At 34.1% G+C, this 17,876-nt stretch overlaps 1 protein-coding gene across 1 annotated transcript in view; it reads right to left on the reverse strand.

Moving 5' to 3' along the window:
• LOC149805052 (uncharacterized) overlaps window positions 1-17,876 on the reverse strand; it is a 105,249-nt gene that overhangs the window by 34,304 nt on the left and 53,069 nt on the right. Inside the window, exons 11-13 of the mRNA XM_089933481.1 lie at window positions 16,702-16,807; window positions 11,609-11,795; window positions 801-987 (exon numbers count right to left, since the gene is read on the reverse strand). Coding sequence (XP_089789607.1) covers window positions 801-987; window positions 11,609-11,795; window positions 16,702-16,807 — 480 coding nt within the window. The remainder of the gene's footprint in view (window positions 1-800; window positions 988-11,608; window positions 11,796-16,701; window positions 16,808-17,876) is intronic.

The following is a 17,876-nucleotide window of genomic DNA, read 5'->3' on the forward strand; positions in this document are numbered from 1 at the left end:
AAATTCTAACTCATGTGTGCATGGATCAACATAAATGAAACAGAAATGCACATCTAGCTGAAATGAAATCTGGAAGAATGCAATTTACTAGAAACAATGAATAAAGCAAAATCTGCATCTAATATTTTTGGGAATAAACAAGGATTTAAGTGACGCTAAGCATGATTTGCACTGTGTCAGTACTATTCAATATACTATAGCCTGGTCCCCTGGGTAAACTCAAACCAGCCTGTGAATTATGAAGTCTCTATTTACCTTTATTTAATGTCATGCAGGAGAAATCAGAAAATATGCACATGCAAACTATTAGACACCAAAATTGGATTTTTTGCATGCATGTAAGTCATAGGACACAGAAAAAATTATTTTCTTGTGTCCCAAGATTTACAACCATTATGGTGGTCAACAAACAAACTTAAAAATGTTAAAGTCAAGACTTTTGGCCCACGGATAAGCCAACCCCCATTCTTCCAGGCTTTTATTTTTTCCAAAATTATTTCTTTCATATGTGAGTATATATGGTAATTATGCACCAGTGGAGACAAGAAGACCTCTTCACCAATCCATGAATTTCATATAACAATGAAATCTATTTACATAAACAAATATGGATGCCTATGAAAATCATTCAGTATATTGCATCAAGCTGCAACTAAACATCTACTGAAAACACTGGTCATACTAACAAGACTAAATGCTGACATAATAAACAATCATATACAAATACAGCCAAATGAACGTGACCATTTACACAAAAAGTGAATTATCATTATTTTAGATATTCTAATCATACCACTAACCATGCAAACCAAGCATATTCTGTAGGTACTGAGCAATTTCTCTGGCTTGGTCCTTCTGCCCATGTTTGTCCAGTTTGCGTGCTACTGATCCAAGTGATAGAAGAGTTCTGTGGTAGGTTTCTGTGGACAGTTGCTGCTTACCCAAACACCTAGTCTCACAAATCTGCTTCATGCCATTAATAAGAACCTAGTAATGGTACAATAAACATACATGTATATACTAAGTTTTTTTCATGAAAAATCTCCTTAAAAAACATTTAAAACTTGAATATCTTCAATTGTCCAAATATTTAACAAATACTTTTTACAGTATGCTTTATTTAACACCCAAATAAAAAAACTGAAATTCAAATTTGTGAATCTGACAGCTTGGAACTTTAATGAAAAATATAGAGATGCCCATTGCCCACCAGGGAAGTTAGGGACAAGAGGGAAAAAAATGAGTGATTCTATATAAACATTAGGTACACTCAACACAGCAAAGAAAAATTAAAATTCCATGTGGACATTAGAATAGTAATAAAATCAATTAATAACATTACAAAACATATCTATGTGCCGTTATATTACACTATTTACAGTACACAGCTCTTTGTATTATTTTAATTGTCCTGCAAACTTCTTCTGGCTCTTTTCAGCTTTGCCAGAATCTTTTTTCCAATACCATTTCAAGGCAATCACCAATGTTAGCCAGCATGTTTCCCATACCAAACTGCATGCTTATGACAAAGCTTGTTGCAAGCTTACAACAAGTTAGCTGAGGTTGTGCAAGCTAGTAATGGTGCTTGCATAAGCTTGAGCAAGCTTGCAAAAGGAATTTTTTGAAGTCTGCAAGCTTGCAGAATTTAAAGTTTAAGCTTGTGCAAGCTTGCAAAAGGAATCTTTCCAAGTCTGCAAGTTTACAAAATCTAAGTTCAAGCTTGCACAAGCTTGCCAAAGGAATTTGTCCAAGTCTGCAAGCTTGCAAAATCTAAAATACTTGATGTAAGCTTGCGCAAGCTTGCAATAATCAGTTGTGAAAGTTTAAAGTTGGCAGTTCTGCATGAGATCATGCCGTACTTCCTGAAATATTGAAGAATATATGTTGTGACTAGATCACGCTCAGTATCAGAAACTACACTGTCAAATTAAGAGATGTTAGTGGTAATCTAGTTTTTGTTTATAGCATCTGATAATGCACTTGAGTTAAATAACATACATTTTCAGTGTTGCAAAATGCTAAAAACTTTAATTACTTGTACTTAGCTGATACATAAATAAAATATATTATTCCAACATTTCTCTATGTTTAAATTAACTATGAACATTATTAATATATTTCAAAACAAACTGAATTATTTCTTGACCTAGGCAATTTATGAAATTTTTTTTCTACATACATATGTATTTTTTTCTCATTTTCAAATTTTTACAAATATTATACATGTTAGAAACAACTGAGTTTTTTTGCATTAAGGAAATTTTTTAAATAGCTATGCAGTCATTTTGTCATAGAATGGAAGACTGAATAAAGAATTTCATTTAGTAAAATCCTGCAAAATAGATAGTAATTGCTGACTGCAAAGTTATTTACAGACTAATTTAATACAGCATGATACCTGATGTCAAGTACTCGTAAATGTTATTTACTAACAATGTATGCACCATCAAATATAGTCTCAATAACTCTTGTAATATTAACTTCTGGCATTAAGTTTTTGAAAGAATTGTCATATATTTGTTTCAATGACAATCTGCTGCCAGGAGAAGAAAAAAAATAGTTGTCAGTTATTTACTTACTAAATAAAAATTTAAATATATTTACAATTTTTGTTTTTCTTTGAGAGAGAGAGAGAGAGATGCATCCCATTCTGCCAACATTCTAAAAAGAATTGAGCTTTGTGAATTTCGCTTGTTGAAAAAGAAATCAAATAAAAGCATGCAAGATGCGATGTGGTTTTCCGAGACAGAGACTTAATTCAGTATAGAGTCATAAAAGCGGTTACTTTCCCCTTTTACAGTCAGCAGACTGGTTTACGAACTCTAAATACACACACAACATATCTGAGTGGCAAGAACGCAAAACAACCATTGAAGCCTCGTGTTACAAAATTAGGCGTAATTTTCAAAGTTGAACCATCACAATTTAGCTCCTTAATGCTGTAAATTTCATTGCACACAGAACCAATGTATGTGTATTAAACAATCCTATAACCCGAGAGATAATTAGAAGTAACGGAGTTATTTTGTTGGTGAGTAAACTCAAGAGTGTGTAGTATTTTGCCAGTTTTTGGGACTGTATATTGGTGGCAGCATTCTCCTTCACTGTTACAATTTAAATATATCAAAAAATGATTCTGTATTGTTAGGGGCCCCAAGGGGCCGAGTGGTCTAAACTAAGGCGCTCTCCATTACGGATCACTGCCATCTCACTCTGTCTGTGTGGGTTCAAGTCTAGGATTCAGCACATGTGGGTATGTGAGAAAGCTTGCCAGTAACTTCTCGTGGGTTGGTGGTTTTTCCCTGGTTCTTCCTCCACCATTGATACTGGCTGCCATGCATAGCCTATCGTGTGCTGAAAAATGGCATTAAACCCCACAACAACAACAACTCTGTAATGTTGCTTCACCCAATGATTGATATGACAACTCTAAAGATCATTATTATTTATTGCTGCGCTTGCCAAACTGCAGTAATCGATGTTGTGCTGTCAGATATCAACAAAAGGGGAACGAGATTATAAAATTAAATGTGCCCTTGTGAATCTCATTTCCGTTATTCTTAGGGTCTTTTTTTCCTCTTGTATATCAAATTACACAATTGTTCCGAGGCTGTTACATTTAATTCTTTTCATTTTCAAAGAAGATGACAGTTATTTCATTTCAAAATGTCTTAAGGTACCTAAACAGTCTCAACCTATTTTTTTATTTTTTGTATAAAGCTCTGCCATTTGTTTGACATGTGTCATAGCCCTTTCAAAATGGATGGTAAAACTAAATTTAGGAGCTCATCAAAGGATGATCTTGAATAACACTTACTGATATATTTTGGACTTGATAAGTGATTTTGGAATGTTGAACTAAAAATTACATAGTTACATAGTACATGTTGCTGTAATCATTTCAGTGGATGATACTTGAATCACACCAGAAGCAGAGGAGGATGCACAATTTTATTCTGAGGATTTTCTTTAGAAGAGGTGGTCCAGAGTAATTAAAATGGCAAAAGTTCTTGTTTTCACCTAATAGTTTATCATTTTGACAGATGAGAAAGGGAAACTAACCATCTGACACCAGCCTCCCCCAAATAGATTTTGATGTGGAAGTAAATTAATAGAACATTTGCAAAGGCATACAGAACAAAAGTATAAGAGTTTCCTCACACAGATCCCATTGATATGCTCTTATATCTTTTTTAAATTAAATATTAAATGATTTGATGACTTCATTCTTTTCTTTCATTGTGACAGAAAGATCTCATGCTAATTAATGTTCACCATATATTAAGATTTTAATTTTAATATTTGATATTAAATTATCATACTTTTCGCACATCAAGGGCTAGAAAAATGGAGGTATATGACCATGTATAGAATAATTTCTGATGCAGCTAGCTTGGTCAGCTTTTGCTTGCAAGCTTGTAATTGGTAAGTTTGCTCGGTTTCAAATCTGAGCTTGCAGCAAGCTTACATGACAAGCTCATGCAAGCTTGCTAATTGCAAGCTTACCAAATACAAACTTGAGCTAGCTTCCCTATTACTAGCTTGCACAAGCTTGCAATTAGGCAAGCTTGCCATGGTTTCATGTCTAAGCTTGCCACAAGCTTACATAGCAAGCTTGCCACAACCTTAAAATTAAGCTTGCTTTTTTTTGGTTTGGGTTATTCTCTCTCTTTAGAGCGCTCCGGTGGCCTAGTGGTTAGAGTGTCTGCCTTGGATGCGGGAGGTTGTGGGTTCAATTCCCGGTCAAGTCATACCAAAAACTTACAAAAATGGTACTAACAGCTGCCTCACTTGACGCTCAGCATTAAGAGGTTAGTGTTAGGACTGGTCGGCCTGGTGTCAGGATAATGTGACTGGGTGGGACATAATGCTACATGTCTGCGGCATGATACCCCAGTGCAAAGAACATCACTATAAACTGTCACATGGCAGACATCGTAGCGATATGACTGAAAAAGTGTTAAAGCTACGTTAAAAATCAAAATCACACACACACACACACAAACTTGCGCAAGCTTCCCTATTACTAGCTTGCACAAGCTTGCAATTAGGCAACCTTGCCATGGTTTCAAATCTAAGCTTGCCACAAGCTTACATAGCAAGCTTGCCACAACCTTAAAATTAAGCTTGCAATTTTAGTTTGGGTTATTCTTTCTTATCTTCAATATTTATCCCCAAGCTACATTATTCCTAGGCTCTGCATCAACAAGAGAAGACAATGATGAGTCAATCTGGAATTTGAAGAATTCAGTCTTCAGTGCATCCAAATGTTCTTCTTTCACCAAATTTTGAAATTTGCTGGTAATCAATATTTTCCACAGCTGACAGCAGTCTTTCACTGATTTGCAAAACTTCTGCATGGATCAAAATCTCACTGCCAAGTGGGAATTTTTTAATCACAAAATTACAGGCCTCTCTAAAGAAATGCCTAACCTCTGCATGAAATGTAAAAAATTTGATCTGTTGTATGACTTCCTTTTCCTTTCTCAAGTGCCATGTACTTTCTTGACTCTTGCACAATCATCAAGCCAGTACTCAGCTTCCTTATAATTGACTTCATATAGTCCACAATCAGGAAACTGCAAGCCTAAGTAACAGCTTCAGGTTTTAGGAAACATGCAAACAGATTTGCAAGTACCTCATGTAGTCTCCTTTGAGGATATGAATCACTGAAGCATCTTTCTGAAGAGCAAGATTTGCTTTTGTAATGACTGGTATGAGTAAAAAAAACAGGCAATATAGTTTGGACATGCTGCTAGCAAAAAACTGGTTTATCTTTGTCACATTTTTTGCAAGACCATTGGATGAAGGGATACTTTTGTGCAGAATCAGTTTAAGTGGCTCCCCACTGTTTCCAGTGAACACCTGATATTTTCTGTGAGGGAAAACTATCTTGTGGGGTCATGCTTTAAAATGTTTAGAACTGAGTCCCATACTCTTCTTGAAATTTCATTAATTCTTTCTTCAAATAAAAGTAAGTATCCACAAAAATCAGTTTCTTTGTGGCAATTTTCACAGCAATATGCAGTAAATGGTAGTGACAGCCATAAATACATTATATAAAAGAGGGAAATGTAAACCTTTAAACAATACTGCATTTTAATCCAAGTTTCCAATTTTGCAAGAAGTTGTCCCACATGTACAAAATCATCTGCTACCCAACGTGTCAACCTGCCGCTAGAACATAAATTCTCAAGAAATTCCCCAGTGTATAGTCTGTTTATAAATTCTTTAGTAATTTTTTCACCATCAATAAGACATAAACATATTACATCCTACTCATTGTTGTTTCTCTTTCACATAATAGTTATTTTTTATAAAACGTTGAACTTTACTAACTTTTTTACAAGAACGGTTTAGTTTGCTTAATATCTCTTGCCATTTATTGGAATTTTTATCTTTAATTTTGTAAAAATAGCTATAAACCTGACCTGATTACTCGACTGAACTGCTGACAGAAACAGTCCAAAGTAATGTATTTCATTTCTATAGCCCGATGGATAAACATTACATCTTTTCAATGCTGTGCACAGAATAGGCCGACATATCATGAGTCAAAAAAACACAGGGGTGGTATCCCCTGTGTCCAAAATTAATATTATTTTAAACAGAAAATTCTGGTGACAATTGCCTCTTTTCAAATGGTAAGCATTGCTGTATTTTATTTTCATCAATTGGTCGAATTCGGTATGCGTTTTACTTCAATATTGGAGACGGAAACCTTAAGTGCACAGAAATGCCCTACAGCATTGTATATTTGTCAAGCATGTCACAAACGGCAAGTATTATCGTGTTCAAATTTACATTGCTTTAAATTTGTAGACCCATTAAATTCATGTTTGTAATGATTAAATCTTGTGATTTTTTTTTCATTTACTTCTACCACAATCAAATCTATCTATCGTTCGATCGACAACATTTCTCGAAAAGAGTGTCGATCTTTTGTATTAAAAAAACCTGTCTAATTTGGATCAAACAATAAAACTAGAATGTATCCAATTCAACACACAAATTAGTGATGTAGTACACAGTGTGTGAAGTGGTACACGTGTTAAGCAAACGGAAACTATGTGGAATAATGTTTTTGATGATCTCCTCAATATACTGTAATTTATCCTGAAATTAATGTTGCTCTATGAAAAAATAAACAAAGTACACCGTTATGAAGAGATATTTGTTCACAGTTAATCTCAGCACGATTATAAATTGAGTATTCAACACTTTAACCTGCCAACCCACCCACCCCATATTTTGCCTTTACGTCAATTTCTTTATTGATTTTGGATGAGTTATCGAGGGAGAGGTGTAGGTGCAACAATATCCATTATAAGAAAATGTTACCCATAGGAAAAGGCCCCAATGACATTCCATACAGGTAAAATCAATTAAGTGTCATGAATACAACTATGAATTACGCAAGTAGATGTCCTAATGAAAGCAATGAAGAGTAAATATATTTTTCAAGTCAATTCACAATACTACCTGTAGGATGGCTCAATGATAGCCTGTACAGGTCAGTTCAGTGCACCTACTTTGAACTCGGGGTGTGATGCAATGCTATAGTGTATGATGTTTTACTTGGAATTTAGTAATAGCAGACAAGCTAATAAAGCAATTAAGTGTCCAGGTATAATTACAATACTACCTATAGGAAGGGTCAAGGATGGCCTGATCAAGTAAAATCATTGAACAAGCGCATCCAGACTCTAAGAATGCCTTGGTGCTGAAACACTCACCTGTATGCACCCATTCATAATGGAATTACACATGTATTAAGAGTTTTCTATAGGTAGTAGAGACTTGCATGCACATAAAAATTGTAAAGGCAGAACTTTGTCAGCATAGGAAGAGAAAAAGTTGGAAATATAGATGGAGTATGCTTTCCTTTGAAGAGAAAAATTTGTAATGGTATATCTTCTAAGTGGATTCTGGCTTGTGAAAAACTTGTAAGGGTATATCTTCTAAGCAGATTCTGGCATTTGCATGATCTCTTGTGATGAGAGAATGCTTCTTGGCACATGCAGAAGTAGTAAATGAGATATTTTGGGGATTTGGCACCAATCCATGTAACAAGGGGAGATCACTCTGCCTGATAACCACCTAGGTGAATATATAACTTTTAGCTTTTTAACAAGTCTTTCAGCTGGGAGAGCTGGATTTGTGAGGTAGTAGTAGTTCTCCTAAGATATTATGATCGAGTGATGTAGTTAAAGAAGAAAGAGTGTCAGCTTGCCTCCGTTTTGTTGGACAAAGAGGTGATTGAGCAGGTCCTTGGCCAGTCATATCCATCATAACCTTGAAACCATGGTCATGACATCCACGATGTCATTGCAGGAAAGATGATGCACTACCAAGTAAGGGGGTGGGGTCCATAAAGCCCAAAGGATTAAACAGGAACATAAGGAAGGGATGGATTTTTATCTGTTCCCTCCGCCATGTGGGTGAGCAACCTAACAATCTAACTTCAAAGGGACTGAACAGTAATATACAAAGGGTTATCAATCTGATTCCTGTCCCCAGAACAACAATCAAAGCCCTGCATCCAGTTGCTCAAAAGGCACAGCTGGTATCTGGTGATAGTGATAATGGTGATCAGCGTTCAGTGGCCAGTAATTGGCACCTGGTGGCTGGCAAAAGGTGACCAGGTAACCAGTTAAAGACCAATAAGATGACAAAGATCTTACAAATAAGAATCCCTTGGTTATATAAGGGAAAAATCACTACTCTTTCCTGTCATTGGGAAGACATAACTTGCTTATAAAGATCACTGGCACAATGTCTACCTTGAAATGATGCTGCTCATCCATGCAAGGAAAGTGCAACTCGCTTTCAGGCACTTTACCTTCTGTGCAGCCAAGGATCCATCCTTCACCAGCACTCACAGCATGGGCCTAAACATCCAGGAACCTTGGCCTTTTGGTGACCTCCAAACTATACAGAATCTCTCCTAGTTTTAGCCCAACAGGGGAAGTTGATTTCCCTAAACTGAGAAGGGATCCAGAGCCCTCCTTTGAATGGAGGGGGTTGTCTTGTGATGAGGATGAGGAAGTAGGGCCTTTCCACCCTCCTCTTTAGGTGTGCAACTTCCTGCTAAGTCCAACACTTGATCAGTCCAGTTAAAATAACCAGTACACAAGAGATAGGTGGTGGGTATACCCCATGTGGTCTTCTTGTGACAAGAAAAAATTGCAAAAAACCAAAATAACCAGAAACCAAGCAAGGGTATGTCATACTTACGTGAACACCAGTTACTAAGAAGCTGGACAATGAACAGAAGCACCACTTCTAAACAAGGCACAAACCCTTTCAAAATTAGCAAATGGAACCAAAAAGCTCATATAATGCAAGAAAAATGCTCAATGGTCACAGAAAGATGCAGCTCTCCTCATTTCAGTGCACCCAGATAACTCACAAACCCACTTATAACATAGAGGCATGTGTGGATTCCATTTTTTCTGATAGAAAATACCAAAACAGTAGGCCCTATTTGCTGAACATGAATAAACTCATAAATAAAATTGATACACAAAACCTTTATATATATATATATATATATATATATATATATATATATATATATATATATATATATATATATATATGCTTGTTCTATCATCAAAAATGGCAGTTAGTGCCAAGAATCAACAGCTTGAAATTTACCACTTGAAACAAGAAGTCATATATTTTGTTAAATTTTCTTTTTTAAAATTCTCAGTACTATAAATAAAAATATACAATGAAATATTGATCAGTGCAAATGTCTGTAATGCCAAGTGATACCAACACTTTAAGAAATAGATATCATTTAAACAAGTCTTGTCAAGTGAAATTCATGTTTCAGTTTTATCTTTTAATTCAGTTTCAGTATAATCATCATAAATGTGATGTGCCCTCTTGTATTCAAGCATGAAAAGCACTAACTGACCATCGAAGCAATGCCCAAAAACATTTTCATAAGAACCTAATTGTGCCAGTTGTGTTCTAATCTGCAACTAACAAACGTGTTTGTTACTTTATGTCAATCAATTAAAAGTAGACAGAATTTAATTATCATAATAATTACATCTACTGTATCAAATCAAGTTGCTGAATAAAAACCATTAAAAGAATGGAATCCTACCTGCATCAGAGCTAGTCATCACAGCTATGTAACAAAGTTAACTCATTTCAACTGGACAACCAAAATACCATTTTAAATATTAAAGTTAGCAACATCATTAAAGTATCCAACATTAATCAGTGAGTCATCCTAATCCTCTAGTTTCATAGATAGGGTTAATTATGAAGAAGCAAGAGGCAAAGTCTGAAGTGGGTTTAAAAGTCTTAAATTGTCATTCAGAGGTTTCCTTAAGGATAAACAGAATTTTCAGAACTACATGCAGTGAAGTTGCAGCTTAAATATTTTACTGATAGAATAGAAAATCAAGTTCAATGTTGTTCTCAACATAACTGTTCATTCATCTGAAAAAAGGAATCTTGTTTTGTTCTGAATCAACAATTGACTTGAATGTATCCACATTCACATGCAAAAAGCAGTGATGTAATACGCTGATACATGTGTAATGTGTCTTGAAACCTCTTACGGTAATGTTTCAACAATCTTTCAAAGATTGGTTATCTTGAAAATGTAGAAAAGCAAACAAGTCCATTAGAAAAGAATAAGAATAATTCCCAACATGATTATGAAGCAAATAACCACCCATCCATTTACCTGCACCCACCCCAACCTCTCCAGTTCTCTTCTAACTGTTGATGTGCATCACTTTCTTAATTTTTCAGAAGTACTTCAGTAACTCATGCTCTCGCTTATACTGTGGTCTAATTTGCTTTTGGACCCAACTGTGCAAAAGTTATCAAGGAAGAGGTGTATATGATTTTCCAAAAAGACTTTTAAGAACACAAACAAGGCATATTTCAATAAGCAAACATGGCACGTGTGTTACTCATATGAAGTCCATGATAAAAGAGGAAGATATTCCATATGCTTACTATGACTAAGAATGAAACTGGAATTATTCCTTCCAATTCTGGGCCTAAATATACTAATTGGAGGAAGGAATACTTAGCTTGCACTGAGGGCTTGATTCTTGGAAAATGTACACAATGCGATAGTAGCAGATAATGTATTGCAGCTATTAAAAGTTAGTTTATATATCCATTTAGTCCTAAAAAGTCACTGATTTAAAACAAATATAGTTTGTAATGCCTTGGGTCCAAAGGCAACAATACTCAAATTTTGACCAAAGTTGTAACTGAACTTTCCTGTCTTCTTGATATTATTATACTTACAAGACTTCATGCTTTGTAATACTTAGCATTAGAAGCAGTGGCAGGAGAGCAGTGGCAGGAGATGAGAGGGGCATAAGATTTTTGTAATATAATGATCCATTCCAAATTTGGCTGCAGTCTATTGAAACTTCCCTAAATAATGAGCAGAAAACACACTGTGACAGATGAATGGACAGATGGCATGGGTGGCACCATGCTTTGTAAAATGAGTATGTTGGGGGCACAAAAATATATGTAAATGAGCTTTAAAAAAAAACATTATTTTCTTTCTTTCTTTCTAACCAGACATAGGATTTTTTAAAAATCAGCAGGCTCTTACTTGATCTGGCAATTCATCCATGACAGAGATATGGACCAGCAGCCTCTGTACCAGTCTTTCATCCACTTTATCAGAATCAAATATGTACTTATACAGGATCATTTGGGAGGCGTTGGTTTGAAGGGAGCCCAAAGCATCCAACATGGCATCCTGCTCTGCCTGGGCTGTGTAGGAGCTAAACTGCTTACTGGAATTTAAGTACATACTTTACATTTTTCTTCACCTCAATAATCAATATTAAACAAACAAAAAATGGCTAGTAATATCGCATCCAAAGAAAGTTCAAATCCCTCCTTTCCTTTTTACTCATAACTTGAAATTTATGAAAACCTAAATTATATCATATGAATTGGAAAGTGTCATGACCCAACTCAAACATGAGAGCAAATACTGTGAATTCACATATTTTCATGAGTATCAATTTTATGGTTTCGGAAAATATATCACATGTCCATTGCAACTTAATTCATGGATTTGTAAAGGTGTTCTATTCTTTCCTTGGAAGGTTCATGGTTCATGGAGTCCCTAATTTTAGTTTCTAGCAACCATAAAACCCATAAAAATTGGTACGACACAAAAAAAAGCTATTTCACAGTAAAATGTAAGTTCTCCAATAACAACTTTCTTTATATTCATATTGCCTAATTTATGATTTCAAAAGTCTAACATGTGATTCTATTAAAGTCAACATGCTCTGATCTACTCTATACATTTACTACCAAATATATACTGCTCAGCCAAATATCTAATATGACTTTAAAATATTTTGAGTTACTTCAGTGGTTTAAAGCCAACACCTCATTTAGGTTTCCTAAGTATTTAAGCTTTGAAGGCAACTGCTAATTTTATAGAATACAAAAATTTCTTTTCCTACTGGATTGCAATGATCTACACATGTGCAATGCCATAAATAGATAATACAGTCTAGTGTCGAAGAAGCTGATGGCTTAAACAATTTGTCCATTCCTTTAACCAAATACATGTACCCTTCAAAATCTACTTCATAGAATCTGGGTTTATTTTTTTCACTGATATCATTATTTTTTTTGTCACACCATGTGGGTCAAAAATATGCCCAATAAAAAAAATAAAGTTCTATTTTCCTGTCATGTTTACCTTGCTTTTTGCAATTTTGTGCTCTACAGCAAACCATGATATCCACATAACACCCTAAAAATAAATTAAGTCAATCAACACCTGCATGTGTTGGTTTTTGTTTACACCAAAATTTATTGCACTATATAAGCTGGGGTATAAAACAGTGGCAGTAGACCTCAGAATATGTACCTGCTTGCTTATGTATGTACCTGATCTGATTGTGTTGACCTGGCCTTGCATTTTTACACATCGAACCAAAACATTTGAAAACCCTGTAAGCCAATTCAGATAAGGACAAATCTTTTAAAACATGGTCATAGCAAAGTACAATACTGAATAAGGACCATTTTCTGACCCTGTATTTATGAAAAAGAATATTAATATATTTAATTACAGTTTGTCACAATGTGTTATTGACAAAACAAATGAAACTTTTTATGTATTTTATGTAACTATATAGATTTCTGTTTCATACCAGAGGACAACCTTGGTGTTAGAAACTGCAAAATAGTAACTTTCAAACTCAAAATATGTTATGAACACAGGCCTGTTTCACAAAACAAATCAACAGAGCAAGGCTAAACTGGTACTATAAATGAAAAAAGATTTACTGTCCAAATAGCTTTTGCATTTTGCTGCTGTTCAACTCTGCCTCTTGTTCAGTCACCACTATGTATTAAGAAACAGCACTGCAGTTTCTACAGTCTCCATTTATTCTTGCTAGTATTGTACACACAAACACAATAAATCTTAGTTTTTAAACAATTTTATTAATTTGTCTTGTAAAAAAGGTAAACAGTAACTGACAGGCAATACAATATTAAATACAATTTTGCTGCTTGACATGTGTGAACTTTGTCATTTTATCACAGAAATAATACCATTACTAACAGGAAGATCAGTAGATGTACCATTGTTTACAAATAAAGAATAAAAAAATGCTTTAACATTTTATGTTCAATTCTATTATGAGACTAATGTTGGGAAATTAACAGTTTACATTAGACTCTACAACAGTGCATTTATTCACACATATAAAAATATACCCATCCTGAAATAAAGCAGCTATTATCAGCAGTGTAAGGACAAAGTCAGGGTACATCTTTCTTTTAATTGTAACAATATTAACATAAACAAAAGTAGGGCCTGTATTGTGGGTCAACTGTAGTATGATGAAGTACACAGCAAAGGATCATCTGCAAATGGACCATAAAATATATACCATGTCAGCTGCATAGGAAATGTGTATACTTCATTTTCCAATGAAAACACTTTTTGAAATACTAAATATGGATAAATATTGCAACAACCAGTAAAGAAAACAGACTGTTGAACAGTATGCATTAATGAAAAGCTAGAAAGTGTTTGCCAATATAGATATGTAATCTATAAAAGTATGAACTATTAATTGAAAATTAAAATGGAAAAGCATCTCCCTGACTCAGAGAAGGATGTAGTTTGATTCACAGAGATAAAATAAATCTGTTTTTTTTTAAAACAACATTTCTGATACAACAGAACCTTCCAATTTCCAAAATTCCATTTTTAGGTAAGAAACTAAGATTAAATTTTTGCTGAATTGTCACAAACAAGTTCAATCATAAACTATACAAACAATATTAAAATCTCTTTAACAGTCTTCACAATATGAGAACCTCTTTTATATTCTTCACAATGTCATTGAAAGGTTTGAGCCACAATATTTCTCTTTCTTATTTCATTTCCACTTATTGTCTTTGAGGAATAAAGATAAGATGTCCATTCCATAAATGTCAGCTGGAGTTGAATTTTTTAAAACAAGTCTACATGAAAATCTGTCTTACAATATATAACTTATTTTATACACTGCTATTTAATGTTTAACTGTGTTATTATGTACCACCCACTGGGCAGAATATTCTTCTCTGTGTGTGTGTGTATATATTATATATATATATATATATATATATATATATATATATATATATACGACACATTTCCCCAAAGCCTGATCAAAACTGCAAGTCATAATTACAACTGATCACTAATAACATTAACACCTTAATAAAACTATGGCAGAACCTCCACTGAAAAAGAGAACAATGCTAGCACTGGACGAATACTGCCTTGGTTCATTTCACAATTCACGTATATTTGCTGAATTTCAAGCTTGGAAACTGGTCCTTTTGCACATACCTGTTTAGAGAGTCTACCTTTTCTTTGACAGACCAATTTATGCTATTAAAAGAGGTTGGCTCGCAAGACAGATTTTACCGTTGGTCATATTTTTGACACTGTTATTTTTTGTTTATCTGTGTTATCATGTATTACCCATTAGACAGTTTATGCCTCTGAAATTAATATGGATCACTCACAGAATATATAAAACGTTGAGTTTGTTTTACACAGACTTCAATTAACTTCATATTACCTTTTCCTATTCCATTAATTAGAACAAAATGCATACAATTCACCCTCAAAAGTTCAAGGCTCTGATAATGTAAACTTTCAGCACCCCAAAAATTGACCAGAGATTAGTATGACCTTAAACAATCACATATTACTGTCACCTGCATTACTGGCAATCTCTAAAAGTATTAATAAAAAGATTATTTAGGAAAAGAAGAACTTTCTTTGATACCAAATAAAATGTTTAAAACAATTGCTAAAAGAGTAAATGACTAAAAATAACTGGAAAGTTATAACCTGCTTACCACTGCATGAAGAAACCTTAGGACAACATGAAGGCAGTTTTAACATTACAAACGTCTTGATCATTAAATGATGCACTAATGCAAATAAGGTGTGGAATTAGCACAACCCATGTAATAGAAACTTTCTTTATGCATTTTTCAACCTGTATGTATTAATATATTTTAAAATGCAGCATTAGATGCCAATTTATGATGCCATTTGAAACCAACTGTACCACTAAATGATAGCTATATATGTTTTCATGCTAGCAAAAACTATTTCAAACTTCAGAAATTGCTTTCAAATCAAGATGTTACACATCACTGCCTATCGCATTGACAATTCTCATTTGTTAGACTAATTTCAAAAAGGCAATTAATAGATGCATCTGAAACAAACAAGCCAATTTAGTAAATGTATGTCCTGTGCCTCACCTGCTGAAAACTTTGGCCTTTACCTTGAAAATTTAACCCCAAATGTGACACTCATCTCTTAGAATTGATAACTGTATGTACAAAGTTTTATGTCTCTATCTGAAAGGGCTTCCTAATCAAAAAAGCTGAAGGAAAAAAAAAAACAGTACTTTGGTTTGAGACCTAGAACACGAATATATGACTCTTAATGTGATGCCCAATACACCACAAGAAATTTTAAGCCAGGTCTGTAAAATAGAATTAATATTATTGTGCAGAAACTAATTTTATTCTTCCAGTTGGTGACCTTGGCCTTTGGCCTTTTGACACCAAAATAGTCCTTCTTCCTTATCCCAGATGCAGGCAATCCATAAATGTGGCTGATGCACCTGTACATCATGTAGAATCAATGTTATTGAGCAGAAACCATTTTTTTAATTTCTATTAAAAGTGATCTTGGACTTTAAATCCAGAATCAATAATCTCTTTCCTTTTACCAAGTACAAACTGTCCACAAATTTAGGTAACATTTGAGATCTTGTCAATATATAATTAACAGTGCTACTGTAAAGACATGAAAGTGATAGTAACAGATGAAGGAAGTATGGGCAGAAGAAAAAAATCTTTAATACCCCATTTTTCTCTAAAAAGCAGGAAACATATATATAATACTTTATATAATTGATGAATGATGACACGCTTCAAACTTATTCAGATAACTGTTCTGTATTAGAAAAAGGTAGTCTTTCCCTTCATGGCAATTATGTGAACCTTTTGATTGAAACTTGATCTATAAACATGCAAATTTGTGTGCTAATTCATTTCATATACCAAAATTTGTGCAGAGATTTAAGACAGTTAAAAGTTACTGTTGTTTATAAATCTATAGTGTGAAAACATTTAATATACCCTGGACGTCTAAAGTGATAATCAGCAAGTTTCTCCAGCTCAGATGTGGGTAGATTTCCCAATGCTCTCTCCAGATGCATGGAACAGTGAATAAACTCTGGGGAGCCTAAAAATATAAAACATTAAAGGTTCTACAGATACTTGCAAATGTGATGATAAAATGCTATTTTTTTGCAACAAAATCAAACAATTCTGTTTTCAACCAAAGTCTTTTAAATGTAAATCATCTTGACTACTGGTACAACCTATATAGAGATAAAAAATACATAAGATGATTTGCTTTTGAGAGTATTCTGCCATAAATTTATCAATACTAACGATGTTTCACAAGTAATACTATTATTTTATTCTATTTTAAAACATCAAGTTTCCCACACTGTGCTGGTAATGAAGGCACCTTCCTTTGCTTAGGGAATTCCAAATCAAGTAACTTCATTGTCTGATTTGTGGCTTGTCTCTGAATAAATTAGCGAACCCAGCAAAACACTAACATTGTTTGAGACATTTAACTACCATGCAACACATTGCACATAATGGCATAAGAGACCCTCAAAGGGGAAAATGCTCTGCTGACCATAAATAATTTCCAGAAACCCACAATATATCTGCTTCATCTGTCCATGTCTTCATTTAAACTGCTGATTTTAAACCCTCTCTGATATAATTCTGAAACTCTAACATAACAAATTTGTTAACACCATTTTCTTACACATGTAAGTTGACACATTCAAAATATAAATTTAACTACAGTGCAAATTGTTTGCTTTGGTCTCTAACCATTCAACCGTTATGGATAGAAAGTAACTGAAATTATCTGTCTCAAGATATGTAAGATTTTTTAGATGCCCCTATGGTATCATTAGAAGTCATTCTGTGAAAATCCCATGTCTATGTGACCAACTGTTCTGAAGAAGCGATAAAAAATCATTTTCAAGAAGGCTACTATGGCAGCCATAGTTAAGGTCTGATCAGCACCATTTTTATTTAGGACCAACTAGATATAAGAATGTCAATCCAACTATCAAATCAAGAGAAGTAGTAATAACAACATTTTCAAAACAATCACCCTGGCAGCTACACTGGATGGTCCAGTCATATCAAGTCCTGTAGCTTTATGATCATTATTTTACTGAATTTATTTCAACACAAATTCAGAACTCACTTCAGGAATTTCA

The sequence above is a fragment of the Sinohyriopsis cumingii genome, chromosome 2 (genome assembly GCF_028554795.1).
Source record: "Sinohyriopsis cumingii isolate HCF-2022 chromosome 2, ASM2855479v2, whole genome shotgun sequence".
Lineage (NCBI taxonomy): Eukaryota > Metazoa > Mollusca > Bivalvia > Unionida > Unionidae > Sinohyriopsis > Sinohyriopsis cumingii.